The sequence below is a fragment of the Bos indicus x Bos taurus genome, chromosome 22, assembly GCF_003369695.1.
Source record: "Bos indicus x Bos taurus breed Angus x Brahman F1 hybrid chromosome 22, Bos_hybrid_MaternalHap_v2.0, whole genome shotgun sequence".
In the NCBI taxonomy this organism is placed as follows: Eukaryota; Metazoa; Chordata; class Mammalia; order Artiodactyla; family Bovidae; genus Bos; species Bos indicus x Bos taurus.
Window position 1 is genome coordinate 10228761 of NC_040097.1, and position 25503 is coordinate 10254263.

Consider the following 25503-nt stretch of genomic DNA (forward strand, 5'->3'; position numbering starts at 1 on the left):
TGCTTACCTCCAGCTGCCCAATATGGGCCTCTGAAGCAGACAAGCCAGAAAGTAACAGACCTGCCAGAGCAGTTGATCTAAACTAGCTGCATGTTGAAATCACCTAGGGAGGGAAAAAATACTAATGCCAGGGTCCTGCCCTCACAGATATTGATGTAATTTGGTGTGCAGTCTAAGAGTCAGAAATGTTAAAATCAGTCTAGGTGTTATTCATATATAGTTTAGAACCTTGGTTCTCAAAGTGTGGTCTGCAGACCATAGTAAAGGCATCACCTTAGAGATCGTAAAAATACAGACTATACCGCAGACCTACTGAATCAGACTCTGCATTTCAGGGAATGAAGGGAACATTCCTGAGCCGACCACATGGCCTGGTGCTGACGGCTCAGGTGGGGACACTTGTCAGGGCTCAGCATGGAGCACAGTTAGCACTGGGCTGGTGGAGGGCTGTGCTAATGGCACCGGCTGGCAGAGGGGGGTGGTGAGGGCACCTGGCAGCCACCTGGGTTGGTGGAGACCTCTGCAAGCAACTTCTCTAACCTTGTCATTTTCAATGTCATTTCAGCGTTCCCCGGAGACTGGACCCCAAGGAGCCCCTGGGTAGCCAGAGAGCAGCTTCCCCAACCCCGAAGCAGCCTTCTGCTACCACTCCCGGCCGTGAGAGCCCCCGGGAGACGAGGGCACAGGGCCCTGCAGGCCAAGAGGCCGACGGCCCCCGCAGGACGCTGCAGGTAGACAGCAGGACGCAGAGATCAGGGCGGTCCCCCTCTGTGTCACCAGACAGAGGCAGCACCCCCACATCACCCTACTCCGTCCCCCAGATCGCCCCCCTTCCCAGCAGCACGCTGTGTCCCATATGTAAGACCTCGGACCTCACGTCAACCCCCAGCCAGCCGAACTTCAACACCTGCACCCAGTGTCACAACAAGGTCTGCAACCAGTGTGGGTTCAACCCCAACCCTCACCTCACCCAGGTAATCACCTCTGCGCCGGCTCCCCCCACCCCACCTGCCTTCCCAGGCCTCCCCTGGTTCCCTTTCTCTTCCTGGTCATTTCCCTTGGCCGTCAGCCCCTGCGTCTTCCCTGGGCTGGGATTCTGGCTCCCAGGTGTGGAAGTAGAGAGCAAGTCCTGGTCCCAGATCTCCAGAGGAGCTGATTACTGCGCCTCCTGAAAGCTTGGGCTCAGTCCTGTGTAGAAGATGCTTTCCTATCTGCTCCAAGTCCGACCTGGAAAAATGCCCTAGGGAGGCCAAAGAGAGCCTTACGGATAGCTTTTCCCATGGGTGCACACTTGGAGAGGGTCATGAGCAGCCTCAGGACCCAAAGAGAGGCAAATCTCCCTGACCCCTGGCCAGCCTCCCTCCAGTGGGTCCTGGAGAGGGGACCAGGGGAGGGGAGCAGGTGTTAAGGGAGGCAGGGGACTGGGCTTTGGGAAGAGCCTCCTCTGTGTCCCCTTCCGGTTAGCTGGGGCCTGAGGGGGCAGAGCAGCTCCCCTTCGCCGGTGAGGAGCCAGGATTCACATGGTGACAGTGTCCTACCCTCACTCCGAGGCCACTGGAAGGTCATTTCCATGAGATTGGCCTCCTTTCTGCCATAGAGGACCCAGGGTCCCCAGCCCTACCCTGGCTGTGTTGGGATGCTTTGAATTGCTGTGGAGTGCTCATCCAAGCCCAGGAGCCTCTCTTAGGTGCCCTGGAGGCCAGGTGCTCCAGTTTACTAGCTGGGCTGGGGCCCGTGCCTCTGAAATGAGTGGCTCCCTCCCTCCCTGCTGCAGTAACCCCCGGAAGTCTCCGATTGTCCCCCCAGAGCTCTGCTCTTGGGCTGGTTGGAGCATGGTGACTGCGTGGCTGTGGCTGCAGCTGGGATTAGCAGCAGCAGGAGCCGTTTGGATCACGTGGGTGGGGGAGGGCTGAGTGAGAATCGTTCACAGGTCGGGGTCTATTTGTGACATGAGGTGCTGTGGGTGTGGGACGTGTGGTTTGCGAGAGGTAAGTGTGAGATTCCGAGGAAGGAGCTGCCGGTGTAGGGAGATGACTCAGTGCATTTGGAGTCGCTCCTGGAGTGTGGGGGCTTCCTGCGGAGGCGTGCACACTCGTGATTATTACATCTGTGATTAGAAACGGCCCGTCCCTGCGCTGATCAGTTAGGTAAGCGTTGCTCCGTAGTATCTAGAGCACTGTGATGAAGGCCAGGGAAGCTCACCTGTGATCCTGCTGCCGAGAAGCCAGAAGCACCCAGCTTCGCAGGAGCAGGGGGTTTGGCAGGCAGGGATGAGAGGCCACTGCGGGAATCTCCCCACCCCACCCCCCGCCGCCTTATGCTGGCCCTGCCCCCTGGGATCCAGCCTCTGGAGAGGCTCATAGAGCAGCAGGACCTGAATGACGCTGGGTGTGGTGGGCGGAGATCAAGGGAGAGCCACACATGCAGCACCAGTTCCACGGTGGGCCTCCCAGCCTTTCCCCCACACCGAGGACCTTCGGTGAGCAGGGAGGGGAGCCAGGCTTGGGCTGCGCCTGGAAAAACAGCAGAGTGGGAGGGCCTGGCGACACTCAGTCCATCTGCCTCATTGTGCCTGGAGGAGCCGAGGCTCCGGTCCAGGAGGAAAGGGGCCCCCAACTTACTGCAGAGGAAGAGCAGGCCTCCGGGCCAGGCCCTTCACGGCACGTCCAGGCAGGAGCTCCGAGACAGGGCTGTCACTGGCCGCCTTCCCCAGACCTGCTTTCATGGCTGTGGGTATGGAACCCAGTTTGGGAAATGCTGACCATTCTCCAGGTGCTCACCTGACAGGGTCTGAATGTTTCTCGCCAGCCCCAGGAGACCCTCCCAGTGAGGACGCACTGACCAGGAGCCCAGAGGTGTTCACATTTAAGCCTATCCAGTGCCCAGTGATGGGGACAAGACAGGAAGGCTGTTCTCTCCCTGGATGTGGGTTCCTACACAAGCACCATAACCTCCCGAAGGTCGCATTTCTCTCAGGGAGAAGCAGGCTGTGGGTGCCAGCCTCGGTGGCTTTGCTGATGCCCCAAGCCTGCTCCACTCTGTTAGCCCGCCTCTCTGCTCTTCAGTGACTCTGCATTCAGGTCTGCCACCCCTTTCTCCTCCAGGACAGAGACACCTGTTCTGATAGCTGGGCGAAGCAGACAGGTGTGGCCGTGGGCCAGCAAGTAGAGGGGAACAGTGAGGTCGGGGTGGGAGCCACTCCTGGAGAGGATGAGCCGTGCCCTGTCTGTCAGCCCCATCAGGGGTCTCCTTGCCCCGCTCGGAGCTGCCCCAGCAACGCATGCTGGCTTGGAACTCCTCCAGAGGAGTCCGTCCTCACTCCAGGAACAGCACCACGGGAATGAGTGCTGTGCGGAGGCAGGGTTGACTGCACGCCTGCGTCTCACTCCAATCAGCAGAATTCTCCTGGAGCACCACCCAAAATGAGGCTGCAGCCTGCACCCAGGGGCGCCCACCCTCTGCCCCTGTGGGTACAGCAGGGCTGCCACCTCCTCCCCGCTCTTCCAGGTCCAGGAACCCGTGTGCCTTCCACCCCCCTTGCTCTAGTCAGAATCACTCACAAGCCCCCTCTAAGAAAACTATGGAAACATGATCACGGTCTTTCTCCACCTGTTCCAAGGTCTAGATGTTGTTGAGATCAAGCTACTGTGCCATCACCCCACCCCCACCCCCTGGCAAACCTTGGGCTTAGGTATGTACCCAGGGTGGGTGGTGTGGAGAAGGGAGGGAGAGACGCAGTGGCCACAAGCCTCTTCCTCTCCTGACTGCATCCCACTCTTTCCGGCGGCGAGGGCCGGGCCACCAGATGGCCTGGGGGTGGTGCTGTGAGTGCAGCCTGGATCCCTCTGCCGCAGCCTCCAGCCTTGCCCCGTTCCCTCCGTTCCTTCCTGGTCACCTTGCCACCCGCCCAGGCCGTGAGGAAAGAGGAGCAGGTGTTAGAAGGACATGGATCAGCGGTGGGCTGAGGAGCGGCTAAGGTGTCTTCCTCTCTTCCTGGGCCCAGCCCTCCCTGTTCCACCTCCAAGCAGAGGGGATGTGAAAGGACCTCTAGGTGGCCTTTGTTCCTTCTGGGTGGGTTTGCTTGGCAGTAGCCACTTTGACCCAAACCATCTCTGAGTCAATAGGGAAATGCCCTGAAGCTTCAGCCAGCCCTGGGCAGCTAGCCCTACCAGCCCTGCTCCCAGGAGCTGGGCCTCTCGGTTGTCTCGCTTGGATCACTGTGAGGTGGAGGCTAGAGTCACTGGGGCAGACCGATGAGGCTGCTGTGCAGGAGAGGGGGTTTTTCACTGCTGCGGCCATCAGGCGTGGCACACCTAACTTTAGCTATGAGAGGAGGCTGTAAAATTATCTGAGAATGAATATATAGCACAGAGAAGATAGGCCTGGGAGGGAGGGGGGCCATCTGGTGTAGGACCGGGGGACTTGAGGGCTCTTGGGAGGTGGGGAAGGACCAGCAAGGTATAAACTCTCTTCCTTTCATGGAGCTTCAGGCTAGTGAGGCCTTCCAGCCCCAAGCAGCAATTGGGTTCAGCCTCCACTACCCAAATCCTGGCCTCGGATGCTAGGCAGGTTCCGAGGACCTTTCTCAGGGTCCTGACCCAATGACATTGGCACGGACCTCCCCTGTGGGCCAGGCCTGGCTGAACAGGCTCTGGGCCAACGTGCCCTGTCCTGTGGGACCCTGTGGTGCCCACCTCTAGGCCTGAGGTCAACCAGTTGACAGGGGAATCAGTTTAGTGGCAGACTTGAGACAGTCGGATGCTGGATGAGGCAGGTGACGTGTCCGATGCCGTGGGCAGTGTGAGCACACAGTCCTGCCCCCGTCCCTGGCCCACAGTGGGCTGCATGCCTCCAGTCGCGGCCTGGCCCGTGACTCACAGCCCGGAAGGGCATGGCATCATACTGGCCAGTGGGGCCCTCCCAGGAGCCTCTGGACTTGGCACCAGCAGGGAGGGCTCATTTATAACCCGCTTCTGTGATGTTTCAGCTTGTACCAAAATGGAAAAAGGCGTGAATGCAGCATCAGGTATGATGTCAGTGCAGTGATCCGACACGCAGCCTGCCTGCTCTCCCCGGGAGGGCTGGGCTCTGAGGCAAGCGGCTGCTCTCCGCAGGAAGGTGGGCCACGTGACGTGTGCCACCCTCCTTCCTCCTTGCTGGTGGCGCCGTGGAAGGGGATGCTGCAGGAGCACCCATTACTGCTGGGGGCCCAGAGCTTCCCGGCAGCCCTGGAGGTGACAGCGCCACAGGCCCCACCCTGGGCAGCCTTCTTTGGGGCCAAATAACCACATGCAAGGCTGGATTCTACCCTCTGGGGCTGAGACACAGGGCGGCAGGTGCAGTGCCACCAGCGTCCCTGTGGGAAAGATAGAGAAACCCGTCCCGAAAGGTGTCCCCACTCCCCTTCCTGCCCCGGAGCCCCATGGAGGGAGAGGCCACGCAGACGTGCGCTTCCCAGAGCCCCCAGCCTCCGGCTCCTGGAGGATGGCATCACTTCCATTGCCCTGTTGTGCACTGAACGGTGCGAGGAAGGGAGCAGCTGAGAAGGCTCTCCCGGGGAGGACCTCCCTTCAGAGCCCACGGGGCTTGCTGTGCTCACCCTCGAGCCGGCTCCTACAGCACAGGCACTGCCTCCCTGCTGGAAGCCACTTTCCTAGAGCCTCTGCTTCCCTGCCTCCGGACCAGCACACCGCCCTGAGCCTCCCCACCCCCACTGCTGCTCAGGCCCCCACTGGGCGGGGTCCAGGGGCCTCTGTGCCTCTGAGATGGCAGGATGGGCCCCTCGCTTTCAAGAAGGATCAGCCACCACCTGGCAGAGCCATCTACCTGGTAGCTGGAGCCCTGGGAGGTCCCCTTAGCTCCACCTCTGGGTCTTGGGACAGGAGGTCTGTGACTGGCACATCTCCCAGCCGAGTGCCAAGTTAGGCTTACGGAGTTATCTGATAACAATGCTCTAAAACAGGTCCTCTGTCACACTGATGGAAGGCCTGCTCTCTGATTCTAGTGGGCAGTAGGCTAGGAGGGTGCCCAGGAGCCACAGACACGGTCCAGCCAAGGAAGACTCTCTCTGTGGTTGGTCCCGGAGTCTGGGGACCTGCCCCAGGCCTGGTCATGGATCCATAGCCTAGGTGGGCTGGTGATGCACAGCCATCTCCCTGCCCAACCAGTGGGCCACCCGCATGTCCCTAACGTGGGATAAGGATCTTGGAGTAGGGAGGAAGAGGCTGAGGATGACCCCCTCCCAGCAGGCTCCCAGGGGTCCACGGGGGAGCCAGAGAGGGGAGTCTTACGGATTCAGAGATTTGCTCAGCCAGCATCCTCCCCAGGAGGCCTGTGTGCTGGTCCTCTCGGCCCAGGCCTGGGCCTGGGAGGGGCTGGGAGAGGGCACAGTGCAGGCTCCTCGCCGTCTGGAAGATGCTAGATAGAAATAGTTGCACCCATCTGGGAGATGACTCACTGAGGGGCGTTTTAGCCGTTTCTTGGCGAGGTTCTATTTTGGGTGAGACGCCTGTGACAGCCTGGGTGCCGGGGGCTGGATAAGGGGAGCTTCTTGTGGTAAGTGCAGTTTTAGCACAGGCCCTTGTTGACCCCTTGTTGATCCAGGACCCAAAACAGGGTCTCCCTGAAGTCTCAGAATCAAAGGGTCTCACCTCCCAGATTCCTCTTCTCCGGAAATCCCACCTCAGGGCATGCTTCACAGACAGAACCTTGGGTGTGAGCAGTGTACTCACCTCAGGAGCTGAGTCTGTGGCTTCCGCCCTGGGCCAGGGCCTTGGCATCCTGCTCAGGAGGGTGATCATCTCCTGGGTTTCTTTGAGGGTTAGCCCAAACAGCTCGCCTCTGCAAGCTCCTACTTTGGACAAAAATGAACCCTGACACCCCTACCAAATATGACTTCTTTAAAGGAGTCTTGGGGCTGAGTCCCAAGGACACACATTGTCTTCTCTGTGACTTTCTCCGTCCAAAAGTATACAGAGCTGCCTTGGGTCTTCAAAGCGCTTAGATGAGTTCACAGTTCCCGGCTTGGGGTGGGGCAGTTCACACCCAGTGCTATGGCATGACTAATCTTATGGTTTCCAGAGCTGGGCTTGGTCTTTGGACCTCTCACTTGACTTGCATGAGGCTCAGTGGCCTGAAGAAGAGGTAGACATGTGAAAGGCACTGGGCTTCAGGCTGCAACTCAGGAGCTGGGCAGGGCTGGCAGGGCCAGTCTCTCCAGCAGCATCACTTCCTAGCCGGGTAACCGCAAGAGCCAGAGGCTAAATCATATTAGACCTTGGTTTTTCTCTACTGTGAAGACAAAATGAAAGAGTGCCTGCAAACATGCCCTGCATGATGCAGGGCGCCATGGGGTACTCACCAAAGTGCATGTTTCTCCCCTGTCTCAGATGCTACTCTTGGTTTCATGGCAAGACAGCCAAGCCCAGGCTCCCAAACTCCAAGTCAGCCACAGTGGCAGCCGTACAACCTTGTGACCTCAAGGCAGAGAGCAGGGCCAGTGGTACCTACTGAGGATGGGCAGAAGGGGCTTTCTGCCCCAGGGACCAGACTGAACTTTCCCTGGCAACTAGGCTACTGTGGTGCATTCAGACTCTAGTTGCAACCATGGATGAGCAGACTTGTCCTCTGCCTTGGCTCAGGTTGAGAAGGAGGAGCTCCTTCCACACCATGGGGTGCTGACTCTCCAGTCTCATGGCTGTAGCCTTGTAAGAGCCATGCCCCTATTGATAGGTTATCAGGCTTCATCCCCCAGCAAGACTCTGTGGCGTAAGCTCTGCTCTGTGCCCGGTACTATGCACTGTCCCTGGACCACCTCAATAAGAGCTCATGGGCAGGGCAAGGAGACACCCAGAGGAATAAAGTAGCATACGCTTTGGGAAAGAACAAGTACCATGAAGACAAACTGGGTGGTTAGCTACAGAGTACTTCGGAGGGATTTTCAATCATATGGTCAGGAAGGGCCCTGATGGGGAAGTGATCCTGGCTGAGACATGTGCAGGTAGCTGGCTCCGGGGCTGAGGAAAGGGTGAGTGAAAGGCCTGGTTATGAAGAGAGCGCAAAGGATCGATTGGTAGAAGAGGAGACCAACATGCCTGAGGTGAGAGGGCAGGAGAGAGGGACAGAGAGAGGCATAGGCTGGAGTAGATGGGGGCCCTCCTGGATCACAGAAGAGAGTTCCCATGGTAAGTGAGGGGGGAGTCCACTAGAGGGCTTTGAGCCTGTAAGTGACATGCTCTGATTTATATTTGGATTTTGAGAGGAAGATAATATTGGCTCATGTAACTGGGAATCTGAGGGTAGATTTAAGGCAGAGCTGAATCCAGAGAAATAAATGAAGCCATGGGGTCTGCTCGTTTCTCCTGTCTTGGCTCCACTTCTGACTGTCTCTTCACTTCATTCTTAGTGCCTCTCTGCACGCTGGGCAAGAAGGCTCCTGCCCACGCCACTGCTACGTCCTTCTGATGAGTGACGCTATCTCCTACTGTTCATTCACCCTGAAATATGGAAGGGCACTGATTGGCCCTGTTTGCAAGGTCATGTGCCCATCCCTGCAACCCTGGCTGAAGCCAGTGATTGGCCCAACCCATATGTGAGCCTGCTCTCCTTGGGAAGGAGCTAATGACAGAGAGAAATGACACATCCATCCTGTGAACAGCAGCACATGCCTTGTTTAGTCTGGAGGCACAAATTATCCCTAAAAAAAAAATTTGTCTTCCTTAAGAAAGCAAAAGATTTTTTCATTTGGCTTACGTCACTCACATCGTATCACTTTGCCCTCATTTATTTCGCTCTCAAGAAGTTTCATTTGTATCTTTTCTCCTCAGCAAGACTCTGAGCTCCTCAAGGACAGGGATCATGGTTTCTTTTTGTTTTCTTTTCCTCCCTCTCCCACCTACTATTCTTCACTCCTTTATTCATTCTGCAAGTTTTTATTGAGTGCCTGTTGCATACCAGGCACTTGTTCTAGGGCCATGCGGTCTGTCCTGATATACGTTTTAAAAGATCACTCTGCTGCCCTGTGGGAGTGACCTGAAGCAGGCAGCAGGGGAAAGAGAGTGAGCAGTTGGAGGCTATTCTTAGGTGGCTCTAGTGGTAAAGAATCCACCTGCCAGTGCAGGAGACACAGGAGACGTGGGTTTGATTCCTGGGTTGGAAAGATCATTTGGAGAAGGAAAGGGCAACCTACTCCAATATTCTTGCCTGGAGAATCCCATGGATAGAGGAGCTTGGCGGGCTACAGTCCATGGGGTCGCAAAGAGTCAGACATGCCTGAAGTGACTTAGCATGCACAATGAGGGGTCATCCAACCAGGAGGATGGGAGTGTGGGTTGGCGAGGTGGGATGTGGAGACGCACGATGTACCCAGGTACAGCCAGTGGGTGTGGGAAGGACTGTGGCCGGCAGTGGGTCGGCAGTTTGGGGCTGGGGGGTGTGTGAGTGCCTCCGTTCATCTCCGTGTACCTGGCAGCCCAGAAACACCTGTCCCAGGCTTGGTGCTCCTGCCTGTGCGAGGAGCTGGCCCTGGCTGCTGGGGGCTGCGAGGACCTGGGCCGTGGGTGCCCCAGTCCTTAACGTCCTGGTGACCCTGCTGCTTCCTCCTCAGGTGAAGGAGTGGCTGTGTCTGAACTGCCAGATGCAAAGGGCTCTAGGGATGGACATGACCACGGCGCCTCGCTCCAAGAGCCAGCAGCAGCTGCACTCCCCGGGCCTGTCTCCTTCCCACTCCCCAGCCAAACAGCCCCTGGGGAAGCCAGAGCAAGAGAGAGCTCGGGGCCCAGGGGGACCACAGCCTGGCCCCCGGCAGGCCGAGACAGCCAGGGCCACCTCAGTGCCGGGGCCTCCCCCAGCCGCCGCCCCTCCGGAAGTGGGGAAGGTGTCTCCCCAGCCCTCTCTCCCCATCAAGCCTTCCACAGCCGAGCCTAGGCCCCCAGCAGGAGAGGCCCCAGCCAAGAGTGCCACTGCAGCGCCCTCCGGGCCTGGTGCTGCTGAGCCAACCCAGGAGGGCCTCACTGGGAAGCTTTTTGGCCTTGGTGCGTCGCTGCTGACCCAGGCGAGCACCCTCATGTCTGCGCAGCCTGAAGCGGACTCCCAGGGCCAGCCTGCCCCGAGCAAGGGGCCGCCCAAGATTGTCTTCAGTGATGCCAGCAAGGAGGCTGGCCCAAGACCCCCAGGCTCAGGGCCTGGGCCCGGGCCCACAACTGGAGCCAAAACTGAGCCTGGTTCAGGGCCCAGAGCCCAGGCGAGAACGGGGGGAACCACCAGCCCAAAACATGGCAGAACAGAACACCAGGCAGCATCGAAGGCTGCTGCCAAGCCAAAGACCACGACGAAGGAAAGGGCCACCTGCCCACTGTGCCAAGCTGAGCTCAACGTGGGCAGCAAGGGCCCCGCCAACTATAACACCTGCACCACCTGCAAACTCCAGGTGTGCAACCTGTGTGGCTTCAACCCGACGCCCCACCTGGTGGAGGTAAGAGCTGGACCAAGCAGGTTCCTCTGGGCCTTGGTGAGGGGCTGAGCCTGGGGTGATGGAGGGCATCAGAGTCAGAAAGGGCAGCAGAAAGCTGATTCTGGAGCAGTCACGGGACTGTCCCTATCGCTGCAGCAGGGCTCCACTCCCTTATCTGGCCTTGGCCCCAGCCTCTCCTTCCACTCTGAGAGTTAAGTGGTGCAGTGAATGGAGTCCTGGTGTCCACTGTCTCTGACCAGCTGACCAGTGCCTGAGGCTGGTCCCAAAGGTAACCAGGCTTAGGAGGCCCTGTGCTGGCTTCCCCATTCCCAGCTATCATGGGCATGGCCCTGATGGAAGATTCCAGTCACCCCTGTGCATGCAAGAAGGGCCTGAGGTCCCACCTTGCCCACTGTCTGTGACCCTCACAGGGGTTGAAGGGCAGTTAGGCAGTGGGCTATGCCCCCATGCCCAGGGCCAGGCAGAAGGCTTCCTCATAGCACGACAGCCCAGCCAGGCAATGTCCTCCCTTCATTTCCTCTTCCGAGGTCATGGGTGTTAATGTTTACTTGTCAATGCCATAACCTTTGGTCCACAGATTCTCCCTGGCAGGGCCTGGCTGTCCATGGAGCTATTTGTGGAGATGCTCAGAGATGTTCTTCTTACCCAGAGGGAAGTCTGAAGAAGTACTGGGGTTGGGGCCCATCTCTCTGTAGTCCCTCTTCCACTGGAGGGCTCTGGCCCTGTGCAGAGTGGGGTGAAAGTGGGCAGGAGGCTTGGTATTCTCGTGAAGCTTGGAGCCCACCCTGGGAGGCTCCGAAGGTGCCCATGGAGCTACCCTGGCAGAGCAGGGTGAGCCTGGGCTGGGAGGCTGCTGTGGCTCCTCCCCTCACCCCACTCCGTCCCACCAGGTTCATCCATGCGAACTCCACTTTTGCTGCCTTGCACATAGCTGGGTATGTCCCCTTCCGAGAGTGCCCATGGGGTCTATGATTGGCTCATCTGGGCAGGTTGATGTGTCCCTAGCTGTGTCACATCAGGAGATGTCAAGCCCCCTTCTCCGGCACACAGCAGTTTCCTGAGTCTTGGGGCCCCTGGGCTGAGCCATGTGTAACTGATGGCGGGCAGAAGAGTGTGGTGCTATGACTGCCGGCCCAGAGACAACAGAGGAATGTGTGTGGTGGTGGAATGGGCTCTGTGGCACCTAGTTCTGACTTGTCTTGGGTCAGGCCTCCGTGGGAGCAGCTCGATAATGAGAATAACTTTGGCTGCGAGAGGCCATGTTTTCCAACATGCAGGGAGGGGTGGCTTGAGCAAAACAGATGACCTCTTCATGGATGCCTGTGTGGCCCTCCAGGCCCTCAGTGCCGCTGCCCCAAGCCCTAGGTCTGGTGGCTCACCGGAAGATGGCTGGCCTGGCGGCCCAGAGAGCTGAGGGGACACCAAGGAGCCACTGCAGAGCAGAGGCGCTCTGGTCAGAGCCAGGCACGCACACACTGCTGGGTGGGGGGACCTGAGCCAAGCCCCTCTGGCCCACTGTGCTGCCTAGTCCAGAGGACCTTGTCCCCAGGAGACCTCCTGGCCCACATTTCCTCATTAGGCAGGCTGTGCAGAGGGGAAGGCAGAACTGTCTCTGGCCAGGAGGATGAATGTTCCCGACAGTGCCTTTCAGTGGCCTCCGGGCCGGGCCAGAGGAAGTGCTGATTCTGCCCAAACAGAAGAGTCTCAGTCACATGCTGACTCGGGGTGAGCGGTCTGGATTCTCAGCTCAGCCTCTCGTGAGAGGTTGGCTTGTCATCTTCCTGGACTCTGGAGCTTCTGCCCCTTGGCGGTCATGGCCTCTGCCCCCATCGTCCATGTCCCGCTGTCTCCACGTCCTGCCCCACTGCCTCCTCCTGGGCCAGGGCCACCCTTGCCTCCACAGGATCTGTGGGTTCCATGGGCTTGATGGCAAAGCTGCTGGGTGTCCTGGTCCTGTGCTCCTGACAGCAGTCCGGAGGTTGCCCAGCTTCTCTGACTCATTTCTCCTCAAGGCTCTGTTGCTTAAAGCTGCTATCCCCAGAGGGCCCGGGGCTGCTCCTGGGGAAGTGTGGATGGGCAGCCATCATGCCACTTCCCATGGTTCCTACCATTAGACCATGCCACCATTATCCATCAGAGGTGCCACCTGGCAATCTGGGACATCCTCAGCTCCCTGTCCCCCTGAACATCCTCCATGGCCCAAGCCTTGCGGCTCTGCCTTCTCACTGTCTAGACTCTGGCCTCATCTCTCCATCCCAGTAGCCACGGCCTTACTCCAAGCCTTTGTCCTCTCTCCCTGCAGACAATGATCAGAGTTTTCTCACGGCTCTGCCTCTTTGGGTCTTGCGAGGGGCTGATGGGAAGGGACTGGTGCTTGGTGTGTCCCCCTCCCCCGCCTTTCCCACCAGCACTGTTGCCTGTCCTCAGTGGGCCATCTTTGGTGTTGTCTCAGCGAATGGCCGCTTGGCTCTTGGAGCAGTTTTGTGTTTCCCTGTGTATTCTTGGTAAGAGGCTCTTGGTTTCTCAGCAGGTGGCCCAGACACATCCCTCCGTGGGAGGGAAGTGGCAGGAGGAGGTAGGGAAGAGAGCCTTCTCCAGGACCAAGGGTTAGGTCTGCCTTGGCAGTCTCTCCCCATCAAGCTGCCTCTATGCACAACGTGGAACAGAGGGAGCCATGTCAGCATGCGTGCTGGGTACCTGGCGGGGACGGACCAGCTCCCTCCAGGCCTCTTAGACCTGCTGTGGCTCCAGCCACCTGTCTGGGCTGCCAGGGTGGGGACCATCCCCAACATCTCTGAGCCGTAAAAACCTTTCCACCTTCTTTCTCCAGAGGGAGTCCAGAGCACACAATGGAGGTGGCATTGAAAAGCTAGATCTCTTTTCCCTTTGAAATTTCCTCCAAAAAATTAACCATAGTGCTACTTAGTGAGTCATTTCATAATTAAGAGTTGTTGATTCCAAATTTTTTTTACCTATTTATCTTTTTGAAGGATAATAGTACCCTCTGGCTTAATTTTTAATTGGCTTTCGGTTCAAAATAGGGTTTGTGAAGAAATTAGTGCAATCGGAATAGTTACAGTAATGCCGCCAGCTTCTTATTTTATTATAATTGCTGAAGTAGCAGCCATGGCCTTGAGAAGTCAGACCTTCCCGTGGCAGAGGGCCTGGCGCCTGTGATGTGGAAGGGGCTGGGGGAGGGGCTACCTCTGCTCTACACTTGCCTCAGTCTGCCTCTGGGAATAGATCTCAGGGAGCCTCATTTCCTCCACGCGGAATGGGAGCCATAGCGTTCTCTCTTAGGTTTCTGTGAGAACCAGTGAAATGCCATGCCTCAGACCCTTGTGCGAAGCGAGGTCCAGCACACAGGCAGCCCTTCAGCCAGGAGGTCGGAACCAGAGTGTCCGAAAAGGAAGTCTCTGCAGGGACAAGAAAGTCCCTACCAGCCCCGACTGCCTGGGTGTGAATTGAGCCTGTGGCCAGTGCAAGCCCCTTGTTTCATCAGGTTTGGCCCCAGGGAACGAACACATTTGTTGTTGCAGCGTGAGTAGAGGGCAACCCAACTGTGAAGGCACACCTTGGGGCTCTCAGCAAGGATTCCTCTTATTGGAGGCAGAGGCCACAGTCAGGAGAGGAGCAGCAGCCCAGTAATGGCCATGCCTGTGGTCCAGTGTGCCACTCTTGGGCTTTTATTTTTTTAACCTCTGGGCATCCTTGTCTCAGGAGTTCTCATTGGCTGTCCCGGGTCTTGCAGTAGGACTGGGGATACGTTGGGCTAGGCAGCCAGCCCAGTGTCACTGTAACCAGGTGGACACACCTCAGCCAGCAATACCTGCAGAGAGACTGTGTTCAGCAGGGTCATTCAGGCACAGTGTGGGGAGGAGGCGCGCTGGGCTCTCTCGGCCCACGAGGCACAGCAGCTAGTGATTCTGGAAGGTAGGAGGTCTCACATGCCTGCCGGGGGTTCCCTACCAACTCTCTGACAACTCAACGTCCCCTGCCTCGCCCTGAACCCACCTAGCTCCGTCCGAAGGGTAGCGCGTGAGATGGTGATTGCCCTTAGGGGCTGCTGCCTTCCTGCCCCCGGAAAGGCACTGGACAGAGGGAGGCAAAGCTGACATGGTCATCAGAGCCTCCCATTGTCTATCCCCAGGTCCCAGATCATCCCCAGCCCACTGGCCAAAGGGGGTAGGAAAAGAGCAAGCAAGCAGCTCCTCAAAGCTGGGGCTGGGTGACGGAGAGTATGACAGAAAACACGCAAGTGAATGAATGAATGAGGGGTAGACACTAAACGGGGAGAGGGAATGAATGAACAGGGAATGAAGGGGTGGTGGTGGAGTAGGGGCAAGTGAGGGCCAGAGATGCGAGCAGCACAAACAGAGGATTCAGGGCTGCAGTTCCAGCTTCTTCCCACCCCCAGGCACGGCCTGCCTCCCATCCCAGCCTCATCCTCCAGAAGACTTGGGCCTTGGCCAGGTCTCCCTCTGGCTCCCCTTCTAATGGTCCCAATGCCCTATACCCTTCTCCCCCCACCCCCAAGGGGCTCGGGAAGGGCCTCCAGCTACCAGGTCAGGTGTTTATTTTTAGCTCTTCCCTCACATGCCTCTGCCTCCCCCACCTCCCTCCCCCGCTGCCTGCTATAGCAGAGCCAGGAGCAAGAGGGCCAACTGGGGCACCCCTTCTGCAGCCTGGCTGCCTCTGTGAGGAGTAAGTGTGGGAAGGAACAAGGCCCCAGGGAGCCTGTGACCACAGTCGACACACTGCTGAGGGCTGGGCCTCTGGGCTCGGGTAAGCAGGCCGCTGCAGGGGCTGTTCTGAGCTCTAGGCATGAAGTCTGTCGCCTCCATTCTGGCCACCCTTCCAAGGTGTCCTTGCTTCATTTGGACTGTTTCTTCTGGGGCTGGGTCTGCCAGCCAGAGGTGGAGGTCAGAGGTTTGCCAGATTACCAAGGTGAGCAAGGCAGATGACCAAGCTTCAAGAGGCCTAACCTGGATGGCCATCTACATGGGGCCAAGGGAGAACCAGGGCAGTGTTACCTTGGGCCAGCCCCCCTATCCAGGCCCAGATCCTCACCCCGTGATGCTGATCGTGGGGCAAGGGAAGGGACTGTTTGCTCATTTCTAGAACTTTCTCTGGGCCTATGCTGACACCCCTCTCAATCTTTTTGCCACCTCACAGCTATCTCCAACATGGAGGGATTCCCACTGTGACCCAAGGTGATGCTGGCCCAGCCCACCCAGCAGTTTCCCTAGGCACCAAGTGAGCCCATGGCCCAGCCAGGGGCAGCACCCATGACCTTGTAGGAGTTTGTACAGGGGACACACAGAGCATCAGATAAGGTCCCAGGGAGTCAGCAGTGGTGCTGGAACCAGGCCCTGCAAGGAGCAGGGTGAGGACATGTGGGACCTCTGAAGGGTTCCCCTCCATAGCAGAGCCCCTCTGCTCAGGACCTGGGTGTGGAATTCAGCCTCCAGGAGCTCCAGTCTCAGGGAAGCAGTCTCAAGGCCCGAATCCCAAGCCTGTGGAGCAGACCTATCCCTCAGTCAACACCCAGGCCCTGCCACCAGCCTGGCCTGGCCTTCCGCCCGGGGCCCAGGGCAGAACCATTGATACAGCACCCACTATGGTGGCCTGCAGGTGCCAGGCCAAGAGCAGACATCTTGGAGGTACCATACTTCCAGGGTTCTGTTGGGTGGACTCAGGGATGTCGTGGGCCCAGGGGTGGTATGTGAGCTAAGAGTGCTAAGGATTCTGGTCCTCTGGGCTGGTAAGGGCTGAGGGCGCTCTCTGGCCCTGTCCCTGGCTCTCTGACCTTGTGGTTCCATGTCCTTTGGTTCCCCTGACTCCCCATCCTGATGGTCAGGCTGCTGGCAGGATCCCAAGAGTCTGGGCACCCTCATGTGTAAGAGCAGGACAGTAGGGGTGCCAAGGCTCTGCACCCCTGGGGCGAGAATAGACACTGGGGTGCCTGTTACTCTCATTCCCCGCCCAAGTCCCGCCAGGGAGGAGCTCTGACTCTGGAGGAGGCCCTTGGAAGACATCCCCTGCCCGCCGCTGAGCTGCTACAGAAATCACCTGCTCAGAGGTGCTCAGACCCTTCCCTGTACAGACAGTGGCACCTGGGGGGGGGGGTTCGACTTGGTTGCTGGGGTTCTGGAAACTTCACCATTGATGTCCATGTCATACTTGGAACAACCCCTTTGGGCTCTGGCTTCCAAGAAGACTGTGTACCAGCCCATGTGTCCGTCTTAGTTATGGCTGTGTCTCCAGCCCCCAGCACTGAGACTGACACAAAGAGAGTAGTCTTGAAAGTGAGGGGCTGATGGTGGAGGAGGATCCCAGCCTGGCTCTGGAGGGAGCAGGGCCCCTGGCCTCAGAGCCAGCACACAGTCCCCATCAGAACAGCCCAGAGCCTGGGGAGCAGGAGGAGGCTTTTGCATGGGGGTCTTTGCTGGTCTAAGACAAGGTGAGTTGGGTTGGAAGGTGTGAGCAAAGGGGACTGCTCGGCCCCACCCCCAACCACCAAGCAGGACTTCCCCTAGACCGCCTCCCCTGGCCCCGCAAGCCGGTCTCCTCCCAGCACAGCACTTACTTGAGAATGGAGAAGGATGGTGCCTGAGGCCTGAGAATTAGGAGGCTGGGGAGGGGCAGTGCATCTGGGAGGTGCTCTCAGCCTGATGCCCTTCCTGAAAGGGTGTGCTCACCTGGGGGACTCTGCTCCACTCCCAGGGGTGTTCACAACCTGGGGGGGGTCCCCAGCCCCCCTCTTCCCTAGACCATGTGCTGCTTTTGTAGCCTCCTCTCTCATACAGGTCCTCCTTTTCAGCCTAGTAAAAAGCTCCCTGTGGGGTAAGGAAGGGATCCTTCCTTGGGGTTTGTCTTTTTAATGCTGTACATGAGCATCTAAAGGCTGGGGCCCTCTGTCATTTGGGACCAACAGACCCATCAGTCTTTTGCTCCTCATCAGTCCTTTTGCCTGTAGTGTCATGCTTTGGGAGTCTTTCTCCTCATGTTTATAGAAATAGTCACGGAAGTCATCTTTAAGTACTTCAGTGTCTTCGTGATTTTCATCAAAACCCTCCTCTCTCGTTTCCTTACAGAAAACTGAGTGGCTCTGTCTGAACTGCCAAACTAAGCGGCTTCTCGAGGGCAGCCTGGGAGAGCCGACGCCCCTGCCGCTGCCCAGCTCACAGCAGCCCCCTGCGGGGGCCCCTCACCGTACAGCTGGAACAGCCCCTCCAAAGCAGAAAGGGCCACAGGGGCTGGGCCAGCCATCAGGCCCCCCGCCTGCCAAGGCCACCCCCCTGCCCACCAAGGCCAGTCCCCTGCCCACTAAGGCCAGTCCCCTGCCCACCAAGGCCAGTCCCCAGGCCAAGCCCTCTAGGGCTTCTGAACCCAGCAGAACCCCGAGCAGTGCCCAGGAAAAGAAGATAGGAGTCCCAGCTAAAGCCGAGCCTGTGCCGAAGCCCCCTCCAGAGACCACCCTGCCCCCTGGGACTCCTAAGGCAAAAGCTGGGGTGCGGAGGACCGAACCCACCACCCCCATCACCAAGGCTGTTCCAGAAGCCCCCAAGGGTGGGGAGACAGAGGTCAGTCATCATTCCCAGGGGTCCTGGCTTTCAGGCAGGGGAGTGTGGAGAAGGATTTAGCTCCCTGCGGGACTGGGATATGGACCTGGGACGGCCCTTGGGGCCAGAGAGGACAGCAGGGCCACCTTGCTGAGGCATGGTGGGCCTGGAGCCTGTGGGTTCTAGGCTGATCCTGTGTTTGATGCCTTTTTAGATGCTTTGTTGCATCTTTGCTACCATTAGATCTAGTAACACTTCTCTTTGAGAACCTAGGGATGCTTGTGGTTTGACATGGAACCTGTGAGTTATGCAAGCCCAGAGCAATGGAGTGGGTGGTGGGCCCTGATTCCCCCAGGAGTGGAGGCACCCCCTCCCTAGGGCTCCGGGGGTTGACAGAGAGGCTGGGGCTCCCCCAGGAGCCGTCTGCCATTGGCAGTCAGCATCTACTTCTTGCCCGCTGTAGGAGCCTGGGGGCAAGCCTTACTCTCAGGACCTGTCTCGGAGCCCACAGAGCCTCAGCGACACAGGCTATTCCTCTGACGGCATCTCCAGCTCGCAGAGCGAGATCACCGGTATTGTGCGGCAGGAGGTGGAGCAGCTGGACAGCGCCGGGGTGACGGGGCCCCGCCCACCCAGCCCCTCGGAGCTCCACAAGGTGGGGAGTAGCATGCGGCCTTCGCTGGAGGCCCAGGGCCCGGCGCCCAGTGTCGAGCGGAGCAGGCCACCGAGCGGCAGTGCCGAGGAGCAGAAGCGGCGGCCCCACTCTTTGTCCATCATGCCCGAGGCCTTCAACTCCGATGAGGAGCTGGAGGAGATCCTGGAGGAGGAAGAAGACTCCACAGAGTGGGGGCGCCGGGGGGAGCAGCAGGATGCAGCCGAGTCCTCCGACGACTTCGGGAGCCAGCTGAGGCACGACTACGTGGAGGACAGCAGTGAAGGTGGCCTGTCCCCGCTCCCGCCCCAGCCCCCGGCCCGGGCGGCAGACCTGACCGACGAGGAGTTCATGCGGCGGCAGATCCTGGAGATGAGCGCGGAGGAAGACAACCTGGAGGAGGACGAGGCCGCCCCCGCCAAACACGCCTCCCAGAAGGGTGGCCCCCGGCCCCGGCCCGAGCCCAGCCAAGAGCCGGGAGCACTGCCCAAGAGGCGCCTGCCCCACAACGCCACCACGGGCTACGAGGAACTGCTGTCCGAGGGAGGCCCTGCAGAGGACGTAGACGGCACTGCTGGGGCCCTGCAGGGTGGGCTCCGCCGCTTCAAGACCATCGAGCTCAATAGCACGGGCAGCTACGGCCATGAGCTGGACATGGGCCCAGGCCCCGACCCCAGCCTGGACCGGGAGCCAGAGTTGGAGATGGAGAGCCTGACAGGCTCGCCCGAGGACCGCTCCCGTGGGGAGCACTCATCCACGCTGCCAGCCTCCACGCCCAGCTACACGTCGGGCACCTCGCCCACTTCCCTGTCCTCGCTGGAGGAGGACAGCGACAGCAGCCCCAGCCGCCGGCAGCGGCTGGAGGAAGCCAAGCAGCAGCGCAAGGCCCGGCACCGCTCGCATGGGCCCCTGCTGCCCACCATCGAGGACTCCTCGGAGGAGGAGGAGCTGCGGGAGGAGGAGGAGCTGCTGCGGGAGCAGGAGAAGATGCGGGAGGTGGAGCAGCAGCGCATCCGCAGCACGGCCCGCAAGACCCGGCGGGACAAGGAGGAGCTGCGGGCCCAGCGGCGGCGTGAGCGCTCCAAGACCCCGCCCAGCAACCTGTCGCCCATCGAGGACGCCTCGCCCACGGAGGAGCTGAGGCAGGCGGCCGAGATGGAGGAGCTCCATCGCTCCTCCTGTTCCGAGTACTCGCCCTCACCTTCCCTGGACTCGGAGGCTGAGGCCCCGGAGGGGGGCCCCGGCCGGCTCTACAAGTCGGGCAGCGAGTACAACCTGCCCACCTTCATGTCCCTCTACTCTCCAACCGAGACCCCCTCGGGCAGCGCCACAACCCCCAGCTCCGGCCGGCCCCTCAAGAGCGCTGAGGAGGCCTATGAGGAGATGATGCGGAAGGCCGAGCTGCTTCAGCGGCAACAGGGCCAGGCGGCAGTGGGCCGCGGGCCCCACAGTGGTCCCTCTCAGCCCGTAGCTCCCCGGGCTCAGGGTTCCTTTGAATACCAGGACAGCCCAGACCGCGACTACAGTGGGGTTGCTCAGCCGGCCGCGGAGGGCACGCCAGCCGGCTTGGGAGCAGCCGTGTACCAGGAGATCCTCCAGACGTCCCAGAGCATCGCCCGAATGCACCAGGCCTCCTCGCGGGACATGGCCTTTGCTGAGGACAAGAAGAAGGAGAAGCAGTTTCTGAACGCCGAGAGCGCGTACATGGACCCGATGAAACAGAATGGCGGCCCACTCACCCCTGGTACCAGTCCCACCCAGCTCGCTGCCCCTGTGTCTTTCGCCACCTCCACCACCTCAGACAGCAGCGGGGGCCGAGTTATCCCTGATGTCCGTGTGACTCAGCATTTTGCAAAAGAGCCTCAGGACCCCGTCAAGCTGCACAGCACTCCTGCCTCCCCCAGCTCCACCTCCAAGGAAGTAGGCATAGGCTTTGCCCAGGGCCTCGGAGCCTCGGCCTCCGTGGCTGTGACCCCTAGTCCGGCTGGCCTGCCACGAGGGTACATGGCTCCGACTTCCCCAGCAGCCTCGGAGCGTAGCCTTTCACCCTCTTTCGCTGGCCATGGCTATGGACAGAGCCCGGCCACTGCAAACTATGGGTCTCAAACTGAGGAGCTACCCCAAGCCCCCCGTGGCCCAGCTGTCAGTGGGCGGGCTACCAGAGAGAAGCCCCTGGGCATGAGTGAGGGTGAGAGTGGCCCCCCACAGACCTCCGGGGGATATCCCTACTTTGCGGGCTCCAGCCCCCCTCTTTCTCCATCTTCTCCCTCAGAGAGTCCCACATTCTCCCCTGGCAAGCTGGGCCCAAGGGCCACCGCAGAGTTCTCTACACAGACGCCAAGCCTGACCCCTGCCTCGGACACACCACGGAGCCCTGGTGCCCCTGCACCGACACCCACGGTGGCTCAGGGCACACAAACGCCACATCGACCCAGCACGCCTCGCCTGGTATGGCAGCAGTCCTCTCAGGATGCCCCGTTCATGGTTATCACCCTGGCATCAGATGCCTCCAGCCAGACCAAGATGGTCCATGCCAGTGCCTCCACTTCCCCAGTGTGCTCACCTGTTGACACCCAGCCCATCACCCACAGCTACAGCCAGACAACACCTCCAAGTGAGTCTCAGCCCGCTGAGCCACCTGGGCCCCCTGGCTTCCCGAGGGCACCCAGCGCTGGTGCAGATGGGCCCCTGGCAGTGTATGGCTGGGGCGCCCTGCCTGCTGAGAACATCTCCTTGTGCCGGATCTCCTCCGTCCCTGGAACGTCTAGGGTTGAGCCTGGCCCCAGAGCCCCGGGCAGTGCCGTGGTAGACCTTCGCACTGCCGTCAAGCCCACGCCCATCATCCTCACCGACCAGGGCATGGACCTGACCTCTCTGGCCGTGGAAGCGAGGAAGTACGGCCTGGCTCTGGATCCAGTCCCAGGACGCCAGTCAACTGCTGTGCAGCCTCTGGTGATCAACCTCAATGCCCAGGAGCAGACACATGCCTTCCTCAGCACCGCCACCACCGTGAGCATCACCATGGCCTCCTCTGTGCTCATGGCTCAGCAGAAGCAGCCTGTGGTCTATGGAGACCCCTTCCAGAGCCGGCTTGACTTTGGCCAGGGTGCAGGGAGCCCAGTGTGCCTGGCCCAGGTCAAGCAGGTAGAGCAGGCCGTCCAGACCGCGCCGTATCGTGGTGGGCCTCGGGGAAGACCCCGGGAGACTAAGTTTGCCAGGTATAACCTGTCCAACCAGGTAGCACCTCTGGCCAGAAGGGACGTTTTGATCACTCAGGTGGGCCCGGCCCAAAGTGTTGGCCTCAAGTCGGGCCCAGTGCCAGAGCCCGGTACTGAACCCCATCGGGCCGCCCCTACAGAGCTGCGGTCGCACGCCCTGCCAGGCGCCAGGAAGCCGCACACAGTGGTAGTGCAGGTGGGCGAAGGTGCAGCAGGCACGGTGAGCACACTGCTCCCAGAGGAGCCGGCAGGGGCCCTAGACCTCACGGGGATGAGGCCAGAGAGCCAGCTGGCATGCTGTGACATGGTCTACAAGTTCCCGTTTGGCAGCAGCTGCACGGGCAGCTTCCGCGCCACCCCAAGTGCACCTGAGAGGAGTGTGGCAGAAGTTGCCCCACCTGGCCAAAGCAGCGGCCCCTTCTACAGTCCCCGGGACCCAGAACCTCCCGAGCCCCCCACCTACCGGGCGCAGGTGATCGGGGCACCCGGCCCCCATGACGAGCAGAGGCCCTACCCACAGGGCCTCCCTGGCAGGCTGTACTCCTCTATGTCTGACACTAATCTGGCTGAGGCCGGCCTAAACTATCATGCCCACAGGTTTGGGCAGCTCTTCCAGGGCCCAGGGCGAGACTCAGCCATGGACCTCAGCTCCTTGAAGCACTCCTACAGCCTGGGCTTTGCAGATGGCCGCTACCTTGGGCAGGGCTTGCAGTACGGTTCATTCACTGACCTGCGTCACCCCACAGACCTTTTGACTCACCCGCTTCCCATGCGGCGCTACAGCTCAGTGTCAAACATCTACTCGGACCACAGGTATGGCCCACGGGGAGATGCAGCTGGCTTCCAGGAGGCCAGCCTGGCCCAGTACAGCGCCACCACAGCGCGTGAGATAAGTCGTATGTGTGCGGCCCTCAACTCCATGGACCAGTATGGAGGGAGGCACGGCAGCGGTGTTGGGGGCCCCGACCTCATGCAGTATCAGCCCCAGCCCGGGCTCAGTGCCCCACAGGGCCTGGCTCCCCTGAGACCTGGCCTCCTTGGGAACCCCACCTTCCCAGAGGGCCAGGGTAGTCCTGGAAGCCTGGCCCAGTACCGGCCTACAGCTGGCCAGGCCGCAGCAGTCAGACAGCTGCTGCCATCCACAGCCACCGTGCGGGCGGCCGATGGCATGATCTACTCGACCATCAATACTCCAATTGCTGCAACACTGCCCATCACCACGCAGCCTGCCTCAGTCCTGCGACCCATGGTGCGTGGCGGCATGTACAGGCCTTACCCACCCGGTGGAGTCGCAGCCGTGCCACTTGCCAGCCTGACGCGCATGCCTGTGATTGCCCCGCGCGTACCTCTCGGGCCCACGGGGCTGTACCGATACCCTGTACCAAGTAGATTCCCCACCCCTGCCAGTGTTCCACCCACTGAGGGTCCTGTCTACCTGGGGAAGCCGGCTGCTGCCAAGGGCCCAGGGACTGGGGGGCCCCCCAGGCCAGAGCTGCCTGCCGGGGCTGCTCGGGAAGAACCCCTTTCCACAGCACCCCCTGCTGCTGCCAAGGAGACGGGAGCAGCCCCAGCCCTGGGGGCGGGCCAGAAGCCGCTGGGAGAGGCCACTCCCGGCGGTGGCGGCGGGGCCCTGGGCCGGCCGGGGCTCGAGAAGGAGGATGCCTTGCCGGAGGAGAGGCAGCGTAAGCAGCAGGAGCAGCTGCTGCAGCTGGAGCGAGAGAGGGTGGAGCTGGAAAAGCTGCGGCAGCTGCGGCTGCAGGAGGAGCTAGAGCGGGAGCGCGTGGAGTTGCAGCGGCACCGTGAGGAGGAGCAGCTGCTGGTGCAGCGGGAGCTGCAGGAGCTGCAGACCCTCAAGCATCACGTGCTGCAGCAGCAGCAGGAGGAGCGGCAGGCACAGTTCGCCCTGCAGCGGGAGCAGCTGGCCCAACAGCGCCTGCAGCTGGAGCAGATCCAGCAGCTGCAGCAGCAGCTGCAGCAGCAGCTGGAGGAACAGAAGCAGCGGCAGAAGCCACCCTTCCCCATGGCCTGTGAGGCACCTGGCAGAGGGCCACCCCCGGCTGCCCCAGAGATGGCCCAGAATGGCCAATACTGGCCACCCCTGACCCATGCAGCCTTCATCGCCGTGCCCGAGGGGTCCGGGCAGCCGCGTGAGCCCATGCCGCACCGTGGTCTCCCCAGCTCTGCCTCGGACATGTCGCTGCAGACGGAGGAGCCGTGGGAGGTGGGCCGCAGTGGTGGCCTCAAGAAGCGGCACTCCATGCCACGCCTGCGGGATGCGTGCGAGCCGGAGTCGGGGCCTGAGCCCTGCGGGGTCAGGAGGATCGCGGACAGCAGCGTGCAGACGGACGAGGAGGATGGAGAGGGCCGCTATCTTCTGACCCGACGGCGCCGGGCGCGGCGGAGCACCGACTGCAGCGTGCAGACCGACGACGAGGACAGCGCCGAGTGGGAGCAGCCCGTGCGCCGCCGTCGGTCCCGTCTCTCCCGCCACTCAGACTCTGGCTCTGACAGCAAGCACGATGCCACGGCCTCCTCCTCCGCTGCTGCCCCCACCACGAGGGCCACGAGCAGCGTGGGCATCCAGACCATCAGTGACTGCTCTGTGCAGACAGAGCCTGACCAGCTACCCCGAGTCTCTCCAGCCATTCACATCACAGCCGTCACTGACCCCAAGGTGGAGATCGTCAGGTACATATCGGCGCCCGAGAAGACTGGGCGCGGTGAGAGCCTGGCCTGCCAGACGGAGCCAGAGGGGCAAGCCCAGGGCGTGGCCGGGCCGCAGCTCATGGGGCCGACCGCCATCAGTCCCTACCTGCCTGGCATCCAGATCGTCACCCCAGGGCCCCTGGGCAGATTTGAAAAAAAGAAGCCGGATCCCCTGGAGATCGGATACCAGGCCCACCTGCCCCCGGAGTCCCTCTCTCAGCTCGTGAGCCGCCAGCCTCCCAAGTCCCCCCAGGTCCTCTACTCACCAGTCTCCCCTCTGTCCCCACACCGGCTCCTGGACACCTCCTTTGCTTCCAGTGAGAGGCTGAACAAGGCTCACGTGAGTCCCCAGAAGCACTTCACAGCTGACAGCGCTTTCCGCCAGCAGACGCTGCCGCGCCCCATGAAGACCCTGCAGCGCTCCCTGTCCGACCCTAAGCCCCTCAGCCCCACCGCCGAGGAGTCTGCCAAAGAGAGGTTCCCCCTCTACCAGCACCAGGGGGGACTGGGTAGCCAGGTATGGGCACCGGGGCTGGGCCAGGGTGGGACAGGGGTCTCGGCCTAGCCTGGGGGGCCCCACAGGGAGGGGCATCTCCTGGGGTGGGGGTGGAGTCACCTCCAGCTCCAGAGGCCCAGAGCTAGAAGTCGAGAGTCGGAGGCACATTGGGTCCATATCTGGTGGAGCCCACAGCCCAGCAAGGTGATCCTGGGCAAGACAAACTCACACTTGGGCCCCCGCGGCCATCCAGACCCTGCTGGAAACTTCAGCTCCTCCCTAGAGCTGCCTCTTCACGGCCCACAGCTGGCCTAGGCTCTGCCGCTTCCTCCTTGTGGCCTCCTCAGCTCTCCCATCTGGCCTGTGCCCCTCCTAGTGCAAACCTCTTCTCTGGA

The 25503-nt window shown here is 60.5% G+C and overlaps 1 protein-coding gene across 2 annotated transcripts in view; it reads left to right on the plus strand.

Moving 5' to 3' along the window:
• Window positions 1-25503, plus strand: part of BSN (bassoon presynaptic cytomatrix protein) — a 78824-nt gene that overhangs the window by 39853 nt on the left and 13468 nt on the right. For both annotated transcript variants that reach the window (XR_003507785.1, XM_027523073.1), the window contains exons 2-5: window positions 566-974; window positions 9605-10471; window positions 17569-18057; window positions 18500-25129. Coding sequence is in view for 1 of the 2 variants with exons in the window: in XM_027523073.1 (XP_027378874.1) it covers window positions 566-974; window positions 9605-10471; window positions 17569-18057; window positions 18500-25129 (8395 nt within the window). In the remaining variant the exon portion in view is untranslated. The remainder of the gene's footprint in view (window positions 1-565; window positions 975-9604; window positions 10472-17568; window positions 18058-18499; window positions 25130-25503) is intronic.